Raw genomic sequence first — 17,705 nt, forward strand, 5'->3', positions numbered from 1 at the left:
CTTCGCCTGCATCCTTATCTCAGTGGGCTTGCCTGGAGGAAGTCTCACCCTTACTAAAGTTGACATCTCAAATCTTACATTTTTCAGAAGTCTCGTGATTTCTTGGTAGTACCAGGTTAGTTGCCTCAAGAATTCAAGGATAGTCTATCACTCAGTTCAGACAGTATCAGCAAGCTACTTTTGTATTCACTGGATATCCAACCTTCTTGGAAGATGCTGTCATGGGTCTTGGAACTGCAAGCCTGTAAAGCAATGCCCAGGGGCAATCAAAAGAGATGTCTTCTATGCATTTCTTTTTAAGAACAAGGGACAATTGCTGAAAGCCTTGGAGCAGACTTACCCTCACATCTCACTGGGCAAAAAACCATGTGGAAGTCCAGGCCTAAGTTCTTCGCCAAGCAGAAGGAGACGCAATCAGCTGGCTTAAGAGACTAGGACAAGTTTAGATCACCTGTGGTAACAAGAAGCAAATAATTTCAGTGGTTTAAAACAGCCCATTGTTGTTTTTCACTGCAAATGTTTTATGGGTCAGGGAAGTCTGAGACAGCTGCCTCGACTCCATCTCTAAGGTGACTCATGTGTCCATGTTAGATGTGGTTTGGGAAGAGAAAGACAAGAGAAAGACAAGACAAAGTCATATAGCCAAAGTGGTGTAGGCTTCTTTGCTCTCTTTTCGTGAGCAAGAACATTTTGTATGTCACCTAGTCCTTCCTATCCAAGGGCAACTAGACACAGCGTTAAATGTGACAGGAGAGGAGAAACTATATATTGATTATATATTGATATGCTCTGGATTTTTAGGAAGGTATCAGAGTAAGTTAGAATTGTTTCAAGTGTTTTCTTATAATGTCCTAAAAACAAGCAAGCAAACAAACAAACAAAAAAACCCAAAATAACTGCTCAGAGTTTATCCCGTTACTTTGTGACCTGTCAATAACATGTACACTGTATTGTGAGGGTTCTGTGTATATATACCGTACTTTTATCATTTCCAGATTTTCCACTTCTCTGAATTTCTTCCCACTAGGATTCACACCTCCTGGGATGGACAGATCGTCACCTGACAACAGCCCAGTGCATGGGATGCTGCGCCAGCCGTCCATCACAACAGGGGTCAATATCCCCATCATCACAGAACTCGGTAGGGGGTCATTGTCAGCTCAGGGGGGTGGGTGTTGTGTCCTTGAGACCCTGGAGAATATAAGGAGGTTGGCCTGTTCTTTAGCTTTTTAGGCATCATAGGTTGCTATGGGACTTGAGATGGAAGAGCAAAGGTGAGGATAGTTATGGCGGGATATTTGAAGGAGAAACTGTTCTATCTTTCCTGAGAGGCAAATAGACAGTTTCCTCCCTTCTGGCTACTGTTTTCAAAGGAGCATGAGGATGACTTTGAAATCGGGGCATCCATTTGGGAAGGGGGAAGGAAAGCGGCAAGGGTTCTCCTGGCAGCTTCTTGCCCTACGTGTGTCTTCTGAGTGCTGTGTTTCAGAAGCTCCCACAGTTGAATCCCTGCCCAGAACCTCAGGTCCAAGCCGATTCCATCTGAGAATGGATCCCCTTTCAGAACTGGGTCAAATCGTTGTTTGCTCTACTATGTAGCATCTCCACTTTGGCCCTGTCTTAGTTGAGATTCTTGCCAAAGGTCATTTTCAATAAATGGCCAAAATATGAATGGGAGGGGGGCAGAGTGGGTGTTTAAATGCTATAATCTGTAGCCAATAGAATCCAACTTCCGGCCTGCCCATGCCATTCTCTGGTGGCCTGTGTGAAGTCATAAAACTCCCAGACGGCTCTTCCCCCTGAGACAATAAAGCCTCTATTGTCTTAGCTTGAGAATGCCTCCTCTGTTGTTCCCTCACTCTTTTCTTTTTCTCTGCACTTTCCTCCACTCCCTCTCCCTGACCCTTAAATACCTTATCCAATTAGCAAAACCGGGCAAGTTGCCTTTGGTATCAGTCAATCAGGAAAAAAACAGTGGGACGCACATTCTAATGATAACGGAGTTGGGTAAGAAGCTTTTGTCTTCCTTGACATCAGTATTTTCTTTTGTTCTGATCTCAGTGTTTCCAACTCTCATTGGCTCCCCTCCCCCCCCCTCCCCCCCCCCTTCATTTCGCTGGCTGTAACAGAAAGGCTACCCCATGGCACTGCTTTGAATGTGTTTTATTTGTGGCTCTGGTTGGAATCGACTGTCTTGTTCTGGCCTTTCTTAATGATTTTTTTCCCCACACAGCATCAGTAAAGCTTTGATCACACCCACCTGACCTGGCAGGAGCTGCCAAGGCACCTGCACTTTAATTCATTTTCTGTGGCCCAAGCCTTTCTCCCTCTCTCGGTTTAAAATCCCACATGTGCCCCCTCTCCTCAGCCCCTTTCCTAGACCCCTCTTCCACCACGCTGTCAGTTTGACTGACATGTCTTCACAGCTCTCAGAGGAAGTCAAAGGAGAAATATAAAAATTTTAAGATAAGAAATCCTAGACAGTGCCTTCCCTCCAGCTGTTTATTTTTCTTTATTCTGACTTTATTTGCCTTTTTTCCCCCCTACTAGGCCCTTTCTTAGAAGTTCTGCTTCTGAAGCCATAAAAAGCAGCTGGTTCCCAGGGGATCTTTTCTTCCTAAAGCCAGATTCCGAGAAGGGTGCGGAACAGGCTGGCAGCCCTCTACTCTGACCCCGGCTCTGCCGGCCCAAAGCCCTCCCTGGGAGCCTCACAGTGGATTTATCTTGAAGATAAAGGCCCCTGGTCATGACTGCATTTGTCAGGCCCTTCCATGGTTCCCCATGACTTGGTTAATAACCCACGAAGGGCACCCATCAGCAGCGGCTCTCAGAACTGGAGATTGATCTTCTAAATAGACACAACAAAGGGCTTCTTGGCAGAGACCTGGGAGGAGGGGTGGGGAGCACCTGCCTCCACAGGACTCACAAATGAAATGAGCACTCCATTTTCCTGTCCCCCAAATATATTTCAAAATAAGAGAGGAAGCTTTTAACACAGTAATCTTGCTTGTGAGGTGTCTAGAAACGAAGGAATAAATTGTCCGCCATGCAGCCCTGCCTTGTTCTTGGACAGAGCTATTTATCAGGACAAACTCACTCAGGTCAAGGAGTATCACACTATTTTCTGTTTCCAACAATAGGAAAGGTGTCTTTTTCATGTTTAGCGTTGTTGGCTAAAAGCCTGGGTTTCTCCATCGCTCTTCTTAAAACCATGGGGCCGTAAAAGACCAAGGAAGCCCATGTGACCCAGACTACTGTTTGGAAAAGTCATCCAAACAGCTTCACGACAGATACCTACAGCAGCTTTCCCAAAGCACGCATGCCAAGAATTTCTTTTTCTGTTTGGCATCCATGTGCTATTGACGGGCTAGAGTACCCTAGTTCTTGACTAGTGGAAAGAGAAAGCAGAAAGCTTGGGGCTTCAGATACAAGGCACAGTTTGGTTTTCAGGTCTGTGACACACACCTCGCAGATTTTTTTCCCCTCATGGTTAGAGTTCAGGCCACTTCTTCTTTCTACTTTTAAGGCTGGTTTCTCTGGTAGCTACACCCCTATCCTCAGACCACCCCCTTCTCCGACTTCACCCCTGCAAATATTCACTATTTGTCACCTGCCCTGGGACGTGTGCTGTTATATCACTCCAGCCATATGCCCCTTAAAAGATGCAGAGACTGGATGGGGGAGATCTGCATGGGGTAAAGTGCCTGCTGTGCCATCCCGAGGACCTGAGTGCTGATCCCCAGCATGCACATCCAAGCTGAGCATGGCAGTGCACATCTTGTAATTCCAGCCCTTGGTGACACAGCTGGAAGGATCCCTGAGGCTTGCTGGCCAGGTAGTCTAGCTGAATTGGTAAGCTCCAGATTCAGTTGAGAGAGCCTTGCCTCAGAAAATAATGCAGGAAGTAGTTGAGGAAGACAACTATGTTAACCTCTACCTTCCATATGCACACACACATGAACACGCACATGCATGAACACATACACACATGAACACATACACACATGAACACATACATACAGGAACACATATACACGTGAACACACACAAAGACAGAGGCAATGAAGGCCAATACATTTTTAGACTGTAGAATATTCCAGTCTTCATCCATCCCAATATTCCCATGACAAAGGCTCCTGAAGCTTCCATGAAAAAGAACTTTATTTGAGTCTATTTAACACACTTCTTTCCAACTGTATCTAGTCACGTACATTGTGGGGCAATGTCTTTGTTACATCTTATTTCGCATGTAGTTGCTATTCTGGGGAGTGGGCAGGGGGACAGCTATTATCTTTCTAAGACTGGGGATCCTAGGTTCAACAGTGAGAAGCTCTTGCTTTGACTTCTCTCAGTAGCCTACACCCTTAGACCACTGGGTACCCCGAGTTGTTTCTTCTACTCGGGGCCGCACAAGCGTGACACCATCTCATCCCTACTCCTCACACAGAAAGAAGAGACACTGTCCCAGTTAAAATGATGGTGCAAAGCACCATCAGATGCTGTTGTCAATGAATAAAGCCATATCCTAATGCATGTGGTTTTTCTGATCCCCAGAGTAGAAATACTGTGACCTTTACAACGTACTTTTAGAATATCAGAAGACAGCCAAATATATTTGGGGTTTAGTTAGTTGACACAGAGTACTTGCTTAGCATTAACAAAGCCCTGGGTTCAATCCCTAGTGCTCCATAAACTGGGCGTGGTAGTCAACACCCATAATCCCTGCACTGCAGAGGTAGTAGGGAAGGAGCAGAAGGTCGGCCTGATCCTCCACTACATAGTGAGTGTGAAGCCAACCTAGGATATATGAGACACAGTGGAGGGGACGGAGAGAGGGAGGGAGGGAAGGAGGGAGGGAGGGAGGGAGGGAAGGAGGGAGGGAGGGAGGGAGGGAGACGGAGACAGAGACAGACAGAGACAGACAAAAGATAAGGCAAAATTATGACAAACCTGGTTTTTAAATTTTTGAAGAAATATTTATTAATTTATTTTGTGTATGCCTATTTGCAGCATGTCAGGTTCCCTGAGGCTAGGAAGCTAACACAGGTTCTTTGCAGGAACGGCAAGAGTTCTTAATTGTGGAGCCATCTCTCACTGCCTGGTTTAGAAACCTTAAGCTGCTTTATTTATAATTCTAGAGTAGGGCAGGGACCAATAGCAATAGGGTTCCTCATATTTGGTCCACTATGAGAGCAGGATGTATCTCCAAAGAAAAGGAAGTAAAGTGTAAGAGAGGAGAATGGTGCCCAGAGACAGCCTGGCTGGGCTACAGGTGGAGCCCGTCTTATTTGAATCTAGTTTGGACACTAAACCACTCTTGATTGGCTGATCTCAAGCTCCCTATTACACAAGAATGCTATGACATTTCCACATGGAGTTCAGGACATACGAAGACACTTTCAGTCAAACATGAAATAGCTATGGAGGCTGCTTAGGGCCTATCATAAGTCAATTTAACAGGCCCATTTGCAGGGTCATAAGTAAACCTTTAGCGTTTCTGAGAGGAGACGAGAGAGAGAGGCTGGGCATTCCTATAATGTAATGGATTGAGAGACAATTGGGACCCCAGCCTCCGTTTATCCAGCGCACGTCATGCCCTGGGTCCTAGATCAAACTCATCAAGTCTAGTCTCCTGGAGTCTCTGAGCTACCTCTTGTGAGAGTGTATACTTTCTCCATTGTACACTGAGACTAACTTAGCTGTGGGACCATTTGCCAAAGAAGTTGGTGATGAAACCAACTGGAGACTTTTGCCCACTGTTGTGCAATTCACTTCGCTACTGAGACAACTGGGACCCAAATGTGATCAAATTTGGAAAAATCACAGCAAAGCTTTGCCTCCATTAGAGTCATTCTCCAGGGAAAAGATGATGCCATTTAAAAATAATTCCACACCTAGCCTTTTATCCTATTATCATTTATTCTAACTCATGCAATAAACAAAAGGGACTTTTTAAATTGTTGTTTTTTAAAGGAAAGTTGTCAAGAAAGTCCCTTTAAAAAATTAAAACAATAACTCCAGGAAAGAGAATTAGCTGCAGATAGATTCAAAGGAAACCTCATCTCTTCTCCTCCTAAAACGACCTTAATTATTCCAGAAATCACACCTCTCCCCAACTCTCCACACTTCGCCTTATTGCCTGCTCAAGCCAAGATAGGAATAAAAGTTAATTCATCGCTTAATTTTTTATAAGTTAAAGGCATCCGAGGGACACAAGTCGTTAGTCTGTGGATGTATGCAGGAAGAGCCCTTGGGGGCTTTTCAGAGGACAGTAAAGGAAGGCGCCTCACCATCGTCACGTCTTCTAGGACACAAAGAAGACAAAGCTGTTCAGAAGGGGAAAGAGAGCATAGGGAGATTTGCAGAGAAAGTCTGAAAACATCAGGAGGCATCCAGGATCCATTCCTGAGTGTCCAGTAGAACCTTTAGGTATGGGACTGGGTTCAGAGGCCAGACAGGCCAGGTGCTACCCAGACCCATCCTTGGGGCGAGCTGTGGGTCCTGCCTGAGGGTGAATTCCTTGCCACTCGCCCTTGCTGTGTTTCTGGTCCATTGCTTTTCCTTCTGACTGAGTTGCTTTCTTTTCTTTGCGCCTAACTTTACCATCCCAGCATGTCTACTCATCATCAAATTATGTCCATCTCGCAAAGGACTTGGCTGCCAAAAAAATGCCCTAGAGGGTTTCTTGGCCATGAGTCTAAAACTGCCACAAAGGACTGGTCAACACCATCAACCTGCCAGTCCTTAGCAGTTGCCAGGGAGCAAACATGGTTGACCTCATTGCTTTCCAAGTCTTAGAAGTTAAAGCAATCCTGGAGGAGCAGGCCCTTGTGTGCCAGACCTGGCTAACCCCAAGGGCCACCAACAGCTTCTGCCATGCTTTTTTCTTCTGCAGTAACTTCAGTGTCTCTCAGCCAGTCACTCACCTGTGTATAGTCTTCAGTGCTAATATTTATTTTATGCCTTTTCCAGTGAACGATACTAATGTTCAGTTTTTGGACCAAGACGATGACGATGACCCTGACACAGAGCTGTACCTCACGCAGCCCTTTGCATGTGGGACAGCATTCGCCGTCAGCGTCCTGGACTCGCTCATGAGTGCGGTGAGTTGCCTAGCTGCTTTCTCTCCACTCAAGCGGTGGCGTGAGCACCCACAGGCCATCTCCAAAGTAGGAGGAGACACTGGAAAGAGCTCAAGCTGTGCATGGCAAAGAGCGGACATTCGTAAACCTTTCTCTCTAGAAAAGGCACCAATATTTATCAATCAGCCAAGTAAATGATTATAAATTCCCCAACATGCAGGGAAGACAGGGAAAGCTATGGCCTGCTTTGGAGGATAAGAGGAACACTCCTTAAGGAAATAAATATCTCCTACCAAGATGTGAGCCTCTCCCGGGGAAGACAAAGGAAGCAGAGCTACGGTGAGGAAGGGGCAGGAAGGCCATAGAAAGCCATGTTTGTGGTTTGAGTCCACTTCATGCTGTAGAGTGATGTGGGTAGGTTCATGTCTGAAAGCAGTTGCCTTGTCTGCTAGAGATGGCTTGGGCAGGCAAGGTTGGGGCTGGTGTCCATGTCAGCATCTCTTCTTGCTGCAGGGAGGGCAGTGCTGATATGAATGCAGGCAGGTGGGTGGGGTTAAGTATTCATGGATAAAACTGGGAGCATTTGGGGACAGCCTGAATGTGAACAGAAAGTAGGAATGACAGTGTGCCACGGGTCACACCCAAGTCCCTACCTGCCACTAAAAGAGTTGTGCTTCAGTGAGGAACAGGTGTATGACTCATCCCTGTTGAAAGGCAGAGACAGAATGATGCTAACGAAAAGGAGCTGTTGATCAAGACATCAGAAGTATTTCTGTTTCATTTAGTGATTTGATGTGTATCAGGTGGTCAATCCAGTTGCTTTCCCATGTTTTTTCTAACCCACCTGCCAATATGTAACAATTAAGAGTGGATTCCAGCATAGTAGTGCAGTAGTGTTCACTGCAGCAACAGACGACAGCAGACATTGAGAACGAACGGGCCACAGCAGGTGCTGGGAATCATTCTCAACAGTGTCTTTACCGGTTGGGAGATGCTCTTCATTTTGAGATAGTCAAATTCACAACTTGTGAAAACGGGCTTGTGGGCTGGATAAAAACTGAGCTTTGTAGAACCCATGGAATAGAGTTTTATTGAGCACATTAACCTGGAAACATAAACTCCGAGCGCATTTTCCATACATATATTTTCACATTGCTTAAGAAGGTTGTTCTCTTGATTGTGTTAAGCGACTTATATGCTAATTATGCATTATTATCATCTATTCATTAAAAGAAATCCCCGAAGGATTACTGTGTGAGGAACGAGGAAGACATGGGGCCTTTAGAGACAAATTTAGGTTATTCTGTATTACCAAGTGTGGTGCAGATGTAAGCAGACCTTAGTGAAATATCATAATTATGGCTTTAAGAATAATTGTGGAATAATGTTCATCTGAATTAAGGTTGACTGGTGGCTTTTCAAGCCAATAAGAAGAATCAGTGGGTCCTCTAGAGGGCCCTCCTGGTTTCCTGGGATACTGTTACTGATCCTGGTTTCCTGGGATACTGTTACTGATCCTGGTTTCCTGGGATACTATTACTGATCCTGGTTTCCTGGGATACTATTACTGATCCTGGTTTCCTGGGATACTGTTACTGATCCTGGTTTCCTGGGATACTATAACTGATCCTGGTTTCCTGGGATACTGCTACTGATCCTGGTTTCCTGGGATACTGCTACTGATCCTGGTTTCCTGGGATACTGTTACTGATCCTGGCTTCCTGGGATACTGTTACTGATCCTGGTTTCCTGGGATACTGTTACTGATCCTGGTTTCCTGGGATACTGTTACTGATCTTAGAGCTGCTGGTGATGTTGGCACAGTTTATACAAACGCTTCAGCAAGCTGAAAAGGGCAATAGGCATTACATGATTAAGTTCAGTAAGGCACCAGGTTCTCTGTGGGAAGCTAGATTCTGTCTCTTTAGAAATGTCATTTAATTCTGATCTCAATTCCAGAGATTTTAGAACTCTGATATTACTAAAAGGCAAGAAAGCTGTTAATAGAGTTTTTTCCTTCAGAACTTGTAAATACTGGAAGAGTTTTTTAAATGAAAATTTATGACATTTGTGTTTATTCATAGACAGTCTATGTGCTCCAGGTAGGACCAGACATGTCATTTGTAAAGGGTATCTTTTTATAAGTTACTGAGAACTCTGTAATAGTGAAGGTGTACAGATGGGCGCGTCAGACACCCATGAAGTCGGTGCGAATTCCAAGTGATGCGACTGAAACTTCTCCATAGACACAGAGGCATATGAGGAACAGCACGGAGGTGGGCCACATGACAGGGAGGCAGGGTACATCTGAGTATGCGTTGTAAAACTAACCCCTGATGGCTTCTCTAGGCACTTCTCAGAAACTCAGATGAGAAGCAAACTAAATTCTAATAACAATTTTCAAAGGTCATCACCAGTCTCTTTTGGTACCTAATTGAAGTGTTTAGGAGCAAGTGGCTTGGGCCATATAGATGTGATAGCCTGGAAGCATTGTTTCTTTTACATTCTACCCTGGAGAAAAGTGTTCCTGGAACCTAGCATCTTTTCCTCATACTTAGCAGCAGCAGCATTAGTTACTGAGGGCCTGGAACTATGTGACCCACTTCAGTGTTATGGTCTGATCTTTCAGACCATCGTGTGAATAAGCCAGCTTTATTCAAGGCAGACCAAGAGGCCCATTGACAGTGCCTTTTCAAGTCATCAATCAAAATCCTGGCCAAATTATTCCACACTTCACTCTATTGTCTAGGGTGAAAAAAACTTAAGTTGAGGTCTGGCTCAACAGACTCAATTAGATTCAGACCTTTTGACAAAGTATTATCAGTGATTTCTTTGTGTTCCACCCCAGCCTTCATTTACTAAAATAAGTAAGACCAGTCAATTACCAAGGCTGTACCTAGGAACAGCTACAGTGAGGTTCCTCCGAACAGCAAGAACAGAGATAAGAGGTAACCCCAATATCCCTCTACAGACGCCATCATAACACCTTCATGAGTCTCTCTGGATGTCAGTGATCCCCTTTCCTAGCAATACTCCCCAAGTTGCCATTTATTCAAGGAATCCACATTACCTGATAACTGCTTCTCATCACTCAACTCCTGCTGTTACTACTTGGACGAAAGAATAATTTTTTATTCATTGTGGACCTTCCTGGAATTGTTAGGGCTGTGTCAGAAGCAGCCTTGTGGCTCCATTCAACAGGTCTACCACAGAGACACCATGATGGGAGAAATAATTGTCCTTATGGATGTATGGATATGTGCCAGTAGGAGGAAGAATTCAATTGAGAAATGAAGTTTTCAGAATGATTCTAGATTGTCCCTCTCTCTCTCTCTCTCTCTCTCTCTCTCTCTCTCTCTCTCTCTCTCTCTCTCTCTCACACACACACACACAGAATGAAAGGAAGGAAGAATATGTTTTTAGAGCGGTGTGCGAATCTTCAGATTTCTCTTTCACCCAGTTTCACTACTTCTAAATCCCAGTCCTAATTCCACTTCTACCTAGACACCTGGAATGAGACGATATGACACTGGCTCACTAGTCATACTAGTTTACTGGCTATGGACCCTAAATCTCTCTGGCTTTATTTTTGTCATCTTTAAAATGGGAATAATACTCACACATGTCCCCTAGCCTGTCCATATGAGGCCATGGTCATGGTTATAAAGTCATCATGCATTAGTTACCATATGACCAGACCTCTAAAGCTGTATTGAAGTTATTGTTCTTAACCAATACATTTACTTAACACCCCTTAACTAACAGACATTATTCCCCATGCTACGCATTCAGGATAGAAAGAAAACCACGGGCCATGACCTCCTACTGTTCACATTTTCTTTCTGCTTAGATCATCTAGAGGTAATAACTGTAGGAACAGATGAATAATGTCAAATAAGGACAGTAGATGTTAAGCAGTGAAGTAACTGGGACAGTGTGGTATGAGGTCACTGAGTAGACCTGAGGCTTCCAGTTCTGATTCGCCACCAGCCCTTCTTCATTTTTTCCCATTGTTTGGGAATCATTTGAGACCAATCGTTAACTAAGTGTGACGTCAACAACCCCTTGTGCTTTTGTGGTCACTGGATAAGAAGGTCTTTCAACACGAAGACACATGTGGCTTCAGAAACAGAGCCATAGGTTTCTTATTTACATGTATGTACATATGTATGCATGTGTCTGATTACTCATTCTCTCTCCTGCACACAACAGTGGTTCTCATCCTTTGGGTGAAGATTCCTTTGGGGGTCGAATGGCCCTATCACAGGAGTTGCCTAAAACCACTGGAAAAATACAGATTGAAAAACACACATTGCAATTTATATCAATAACAAAATTACAGTTGAGAAGTAGCAGCTAAAAATGATGTTATGGTTGGAGTCACCACAATGAGGAGCCATATTGGAAGGGTGGCAGCATTAGACAGGTTGGAAACCACTGCTTTAGAAATGTTAAGATTCATGAGCTATACGGATAGATGAGTCAGAAGTCTACAAGAGAGATGTTCTGTGTTTTCACGTCTGGTATGAACTGGTCTCTTGGTGTCAGAAATAACTATATTTGTGTTAGTAAGACTGGATAATAATATATACATCTGAGCCAAAGGTTCACCCCACCTGCCTTTCTGTCTATACTGTAACTTCCTGAGGCGTCAAACCGTGGGTGAGCCTTATGCTGAAGGCTGAGCTGTCAGCACAGGATAGGCCAGTGCCATCCCAGAGATGCCAGCAATTTACTGCTCATGAGTCATATCTTATACTCCATCCAAGAGCCTCTATTTCTTCTGCTCACAAGCAGACAGACAGTCCACAGGTGCAGCCAAGGCAGATGGGCAAGCAGCAGTGTTGTGTCTGAGCAGCAAACAGCCGGGGGTTGCGCTGGCCCCGAGAACATACCCCTTGCTGCTGCACCAGGCAAGGCAGATCCGGAGAAAATAATTGAAACAGTTCTCGTTGCTCTTGAAAGAAAATAACTAAAAATAAAAACCCACACCATGAAAACTAGCAAATAAAAAAAAATGGCAGATATGACATGGAAAATGACAATTTTAGTGCAATTATAGACGAAAGGCAGAGTGCCATTAGAGTTAAGGCAATGTTATTAAAAGATGTGTTAATTTTCAGTTAAATTTTCTATAAAAGACCAATTAGTTTAAAAGGCTTGACAGCATTAACTGTGAAACACAAGCTCCAGTAATTATACTTTAAAAAAAAAATAGAAAGAGGAAGATGCGCAAGTGAGGCAGCGTGGCACAGGCGAAGGGCCAGCCCACGTTAGGCTAGGTGGCGCTGCGGGTTCAACTTTTCCTTCCACCATCCCTTGGTTCTTCCTGCAGCTCTTCGCGGTTTTGCTGTGTGTCTTTACAGGACCAGAGACTCGCCCAGTGATAGCGGTTGAGGGGACCTCACACTCGACTGAAGGCCGCCCTCCCTGTTAGAGCTGAGAACACGGGGTCATGTATTCTAAATTGGCTGCGCTCTGAGTTGGCTGGTCTTTCGTATAAGCTACAAGTCATTGAGTTCTAGGTGCATTATTGGAAACCACACCCGTTAGCGTCTTTAACATCAGTCTATAAATTTGTATATTTCTGTTTCTTCCCTGCTATGTGGACGAGGGGTCCAAGCCATAGGGATCTTGGGCAACCTTCCCGTTATCATAGCTATTAAGTAGCCAAGAAGAGATTAAAGACTAAACCGTAGGGCAGGGTAAGATGGGTTAGAGGCAAATATACTTGGTGTCAAACATACTGACCTTTAGTTTGATACCTAGGACTCACATGAAAGAGAAAATCAGCTGCTCTAAGTTGTTCTCTGCCCTCCTCAGGCACACCATAGCCCAACCCCATCACACAAAGAAATATAATTTTAAAAAATTAAAACCTCATAACCAGGATGGCAGCTTGCTCTACTGCCAAGGAAGCTTTCCCGAGAAAGTGCTGGGCACTTGTCTTCACAGTAAGAAGAGGCCCCTGGTTTCTTTAGACCACACAGGCGTGCTGAGGGCTGGCACCAAACAACACTCTACTTCACCCCTCTTTTGCTCCCCACCTCCAAAGTGACACAGGATTGGGCAGGGTGTCTGTGGGCTGATCCTTTGCATCCACAGGCTTCATGCATGAATCCCTCATGAGCTCCCTGTCCACTTGCCATGGAGTTGGTCCACAGTGGGGCACGGGAAAGTCTGGAGGAACGGAAGAGTGTGAGAGAAAAGGTCTGCACATATGCGTTATAACGTCACTCCACAGTCGGTACATCCTCAGCGGTAGAATTTTCACTAATTTATGAAATAACTGTGCATTCTGGCTGCTTTGCCTTCTACAAGCATGGCCTTTGATAGTTGGCGTTTGGAACCCCAGTGCCTGTTTTTCGCCGGATACTGAAACTGCCCCTTCCTCAGCACGAAGCCCCACTACAGTGCTTGATCAAAGATTCTGAGTGTCCGAGTACCTGTGAAAGCCTGTCTTGGGCTTCCAAGTGTGAACCACTGTTGGGCTATTTTGGGACAATGTCTCTGGATGATGTACAATTGCAGACCACTTCAAGGTGTAGGGATTATTGGGTACTCAGTAAGTGACAGTGTTTCTGCATAAATCATCTCAATGCTGAGAGGAATTCCTGTTGAGGTGAAATCCTAACAATTTAGCTAAACTAATGCCCTTCCATATTGACCATATTCTAAAAGGTAACTCTACCATATTCATTTAAAATAAATGGCCCCCAGTTTCACATACAGATAGCCATGTCCCTATTGGAAAATTTAGGAAACCCAAGGACATAGAAAAATATTTAAGTGGTCCACATTACCACGATTGAAGAAAAGTGCTTAATGTTTTGTATATGTCTTTTTAGATAGATGTATGTATTTTTATAGGTAGTTATGTAGGTAGGTAGATAAGTAGGTAGGTAGGTAGGTAGATAGATAGATAGATAGATAGATAGATAGATAGATAGATGGATAGATGGATAGATGGATAGATAGATAGATAGATAGATGGATGCATGGATGCATGGATGGGTGGGTGGATAGATAGATAGATAGATAGATAGATAGATAGATAGACAGATAGATAGAACTTTCAGTTTTAAATCTTTGTTAATCCTTTCTTTTTAGTTAATATTTTATTAAAAGAATTTAGCATGTTGCATTTTTAAATGTCACGATTTGCAAAGTTTCTATAGAACTTTATGACACTCTCTTTTAGGATATACCACAATCATTTACTCCATTGTTGCGTAGATTAAAATATTTTGCTACAATAATACCCCTTTGTCTTAGCTTTGCATCACTATAATGATACCTGAAATTATCAATCTAGGTAACAGAAAGATTGATTTAGGCTCACGGATGTAGGTTTCCCTCTTGTGGCTGGGGGGCCTGGCTGCCTTGGGCCTTTATTGTAGCAGCACATTTGGTACATTGGTCCATCTCATGGCTCTGACAGCTGAGACAGAAAGAAGAGACTGAAATTACACCATGCTGTTTAAGGATGTGCTCTCAAGGACCAGAATACTCCCCTCCAGGCCCCATCTGTTAGGGTTCCACAACCTCTCCATAGGGCCAAGGTGGAGACCACATGTAGGCCTTTGGGGAGCATTCCAGACAGAACTTGTAACACCTAAAGGTCAAACATTTTGCTCATGAGTCTTGGAACAAGTAACTATATTTCTTTGAGGCAAAGCTACTGGGTTTTGAGCAGATATGAACATTTGCAAAGCTCATGATCATATTTCCTGATTATAGTCCAAGAGCAAGGGTACCCACACACTCCCATGTTGAGTGTGCAAATTCCAGCTCATGCACTGTGGTGTTCTGTGTTGTCATTTTCCCTTGAGGACTTTTAACTGTGTTTATGATAGTTTTAAACATATATTTTAATTTATAGGGTGTCATGTAAATATATGTTATTTTTTTGTGATAATTTCATTATTCTTAAAGACTTCTTGCTGTAGAAAGAACTATCAAAATAAATAAATAAATTAGCTGTGTTTTTAATGTAATTATTTAATGATATGTTTTTTTCTCTTTTAGAAGTTTTGTTTGTTTGTTTCTTTGTTTGTTTGTTTTTTGAGACAGGGTTTCTCTGTGTAGCATTGGCTGTGCTAGACTCGCTCTGTAGATCAGGCTGGCCTCGAACTCAGAGAACTACCTGTCTCTGCCTCCTGAGTGCTGGAATTATAGGTTTGTGCCACTGTGCCCGGCTCTCTTTTAGAATTTAAAATAAACATTTCCACAGTAGAAAATCTATGAAATAAATAAAATGGAAGAATTTTCAGATCAAGAATTTATTTTATTTTATTTTTATAAAATCCAGATGTATCTCTCTGTTTGGGTATGTGTTTTTAAAATGATTTTTGAATACCAGTGCTTTTTAGATTCTACTTATTTTTTTTATACCAATATGTACTCTTGCCATCCCATAATCTTCTGGAAGCAGGTTACTATATGTACAGGGTACATGGTTATGCTGTTGTATAGCATTTCTGCATAGCCATCTTCCTCCAAGCCCACCTGTGGAGAAATCCTCTTTGTCCAGTGATGCATGCTGACTCCTGGACGGCACCAGCCAATCCTCCTGTAGATGCCTGGGTGGCCAGGCTTTTCCCCTCGGAAGATCCATAGTCTCAGGCACGGCTGCTTGCCTTGGCTATTGTCATCCTGAAGTAACTGAGGGTATCATGTAAACAAATGAGCATTTCTGGGCCCCAGTAAAAGTTAATTTTACAAAAAGCAGTGACAGTGGCTATATTTGTTAATCCAATCCCATAACTTAATATTTATAACCACTGGACTATAAATTTGGCATCCTATTCTTGTTGGCGTAATTTCAACTCCTATGGACAGTGGTCAGAAAAAGCTTGATGTAATACTTGAGAGGAAATATTATAAAGCTCTTTCCAAAAGTCACATAGTGTACCCAGTTGTCCTTTGAGGTCCATGAGGGACCTGCAGGTCAGTGCAGCTCAATCTTAGCTTGCCGGGGCAAACTCAGCAGCCTGCCTGTTTTCTGAACAATCTGTTTTTCTGCAGATAATTAGCCACACTTCAAAACAAAATCAATTCTTCCTAAAAGAATTACTCATTTTTAAATTAGGAACACGTGCGTGTTATTGTGTGCGGGCATGTGCATGTGAGTGCAGGTGCCTTTAGAGGTGTGGGTGATTGGACCCCAGCTTAGGTCCTGTGGGGGAGCAGTAAGTGCTTTTAGCCATTGAATAACCCCGCAAGCCCCAAAAATCTACCATTATTCATGTCCAGGGACTGGTATTAAAGAGAACTTCCAGAATATTGGAATTAATTACTTTATATACCTTGCATGATACTCTCCTTCTAACTTCTGATCTTGTCATATTCATCAGTGGTATATTTTTAAGGCACTATTTTTAGACTCATCAATTTATTAAATATCCTCTTGCTATTTCATTGTCTTATGACTTCATATTTCATCATGCTTCTCATCTTAGGAAAACACAATTTTTAAAAAAATAGCCATTTATAGCATAGCTTTATTCATTGCAATTATTTTGTCTTTAATCTGCTTCTATATTTTTAGGCTTACTTATGACATATTTTAGGCATGTCATATCCTTGAAATATCCATTAATATTAAATAGTCTCTATTCTAAGCTGCGTTTCTATCTTGATCTGCTGCTAGACAGTCAATATATTTAGAGCTGCAGTTCTCAACCCATGGGTCATGACCCCCAAAGGGGTAGCATATCAGATATCCTACATAACAGATAGTTACATTATGATTTATAACAGTAGAAGAATTACAGCTATGAAATAGCAACAAAAATAATTTTATGGTAGAGGGGTCATCACAATGTGAGGACCTGCCTTAAAGGGTGGAAGTTTTAGGAATGTTGAGAACCACTAATTTAGAGGTTCCTCTGAAACATTGGATATTCCCAGCACTCGGGAGGCAGAAGCAGGCAGATTGCTATGAGTCCGAGGTCAGCCTGGTCTACAAAGCAAGTCTAGGATAGCCAAGGCTACACAGAGAAACCCTGTCTCGAAAAACCAAAAAAAAAAAATTTTTTTTGTAAATATTAGCTATTATCACTGTAAAGTTATCTGCACATATTTCAGAAAATTTCTTAAAGTATATTTTGTTGTCTTATTTATTTCTTATCAAACATTAATTGGGCATTAATTTTGTTTTATAATACATCTAGAAAATCTATGTATTTTTATAAACTTTAGATGATTATGTGCAGATATATATACATATAATCCTATCTGTAGTCCTCCATTATTATTATAGTTTTTGCTTGATTCTATGATTACTTTTTATCATCCATCTTTCGGTGTAAATTCAAATTTAAATGCTTATTATGTCTATGATGCTTAAACTTGTAAACACTCAGTTCGCTATTTAGCTGTAGTTACTGTTTCATGGCCCCCTGTATACATATACTGACAACCTATATCTTAAGTATTAATATCTAGGAATCTCTGACTTCTCTTGCTTTTTCCTTATACAACCAGTTTTAATGTCATTATTTCCTTTTTCCACCCTTCTGTCTCATTGTGCTGACTTTAGAATCCATTTTAATGACATTGTACTAATAGATGATTTTATGTTGTTATTTTTCTTCCCAGAATTAATTTTGACTCTTGTAC

The 17,705-nt window shown here is 42.7% G+C and overlaps 1 protein-coding gene across 15 annotated transcripts in view; it reads left to right on the forward strand.

Annotated features, from left to right (window-relative positions):
* Nucleotides 1–17,705, forward strand: part of KCNMA1 (potassium calcium-activated channel subfamily M alpha 1) — a 700,634-nt gene that overhangs the window by 655,265 nt on the left and 27,664 nt on the right. For 8 of the 15 annotated variants that reach the window (XM_084794295.1, XM_084794301.1, XM_084794305.1 and 5 more), the window contains 3 exons: nucleotides 1,028–1,141; nucleotides 1,927–2,007; nucleotides 6,973–7,103. In XM_084794295.1, coding sequence (XP_084650421.1) covers nucleotides 1,028–1,141; nucleotides 1,927–2,007; nucleotides 6,973–7,103 — 326 coding nt within the window. The remainder of the gene's footprint in view (nucleotides 1–1,027; nucleotides 1,142–1,926; nucleotides 2,008–6,972; nucleotides 7,104–17,705) is intronic. The other 7 variants (XM_084794303.1, XM_084794312.1, XM_084794309.1 and 4 more) reach the window with 1 other exon arrangement.

This window comes from Acomys minous (genome assembly GCF_964271855.1).
Source record: "Acomys minous genome assembly, chromosome: 9".
Classification (NCBI taxonomy): domain Eukaryota; kingdom Metazoa; phylum Chordata; class Mammalia; order Rodentia; family Muridae; genus Acomys; species Acomys minous.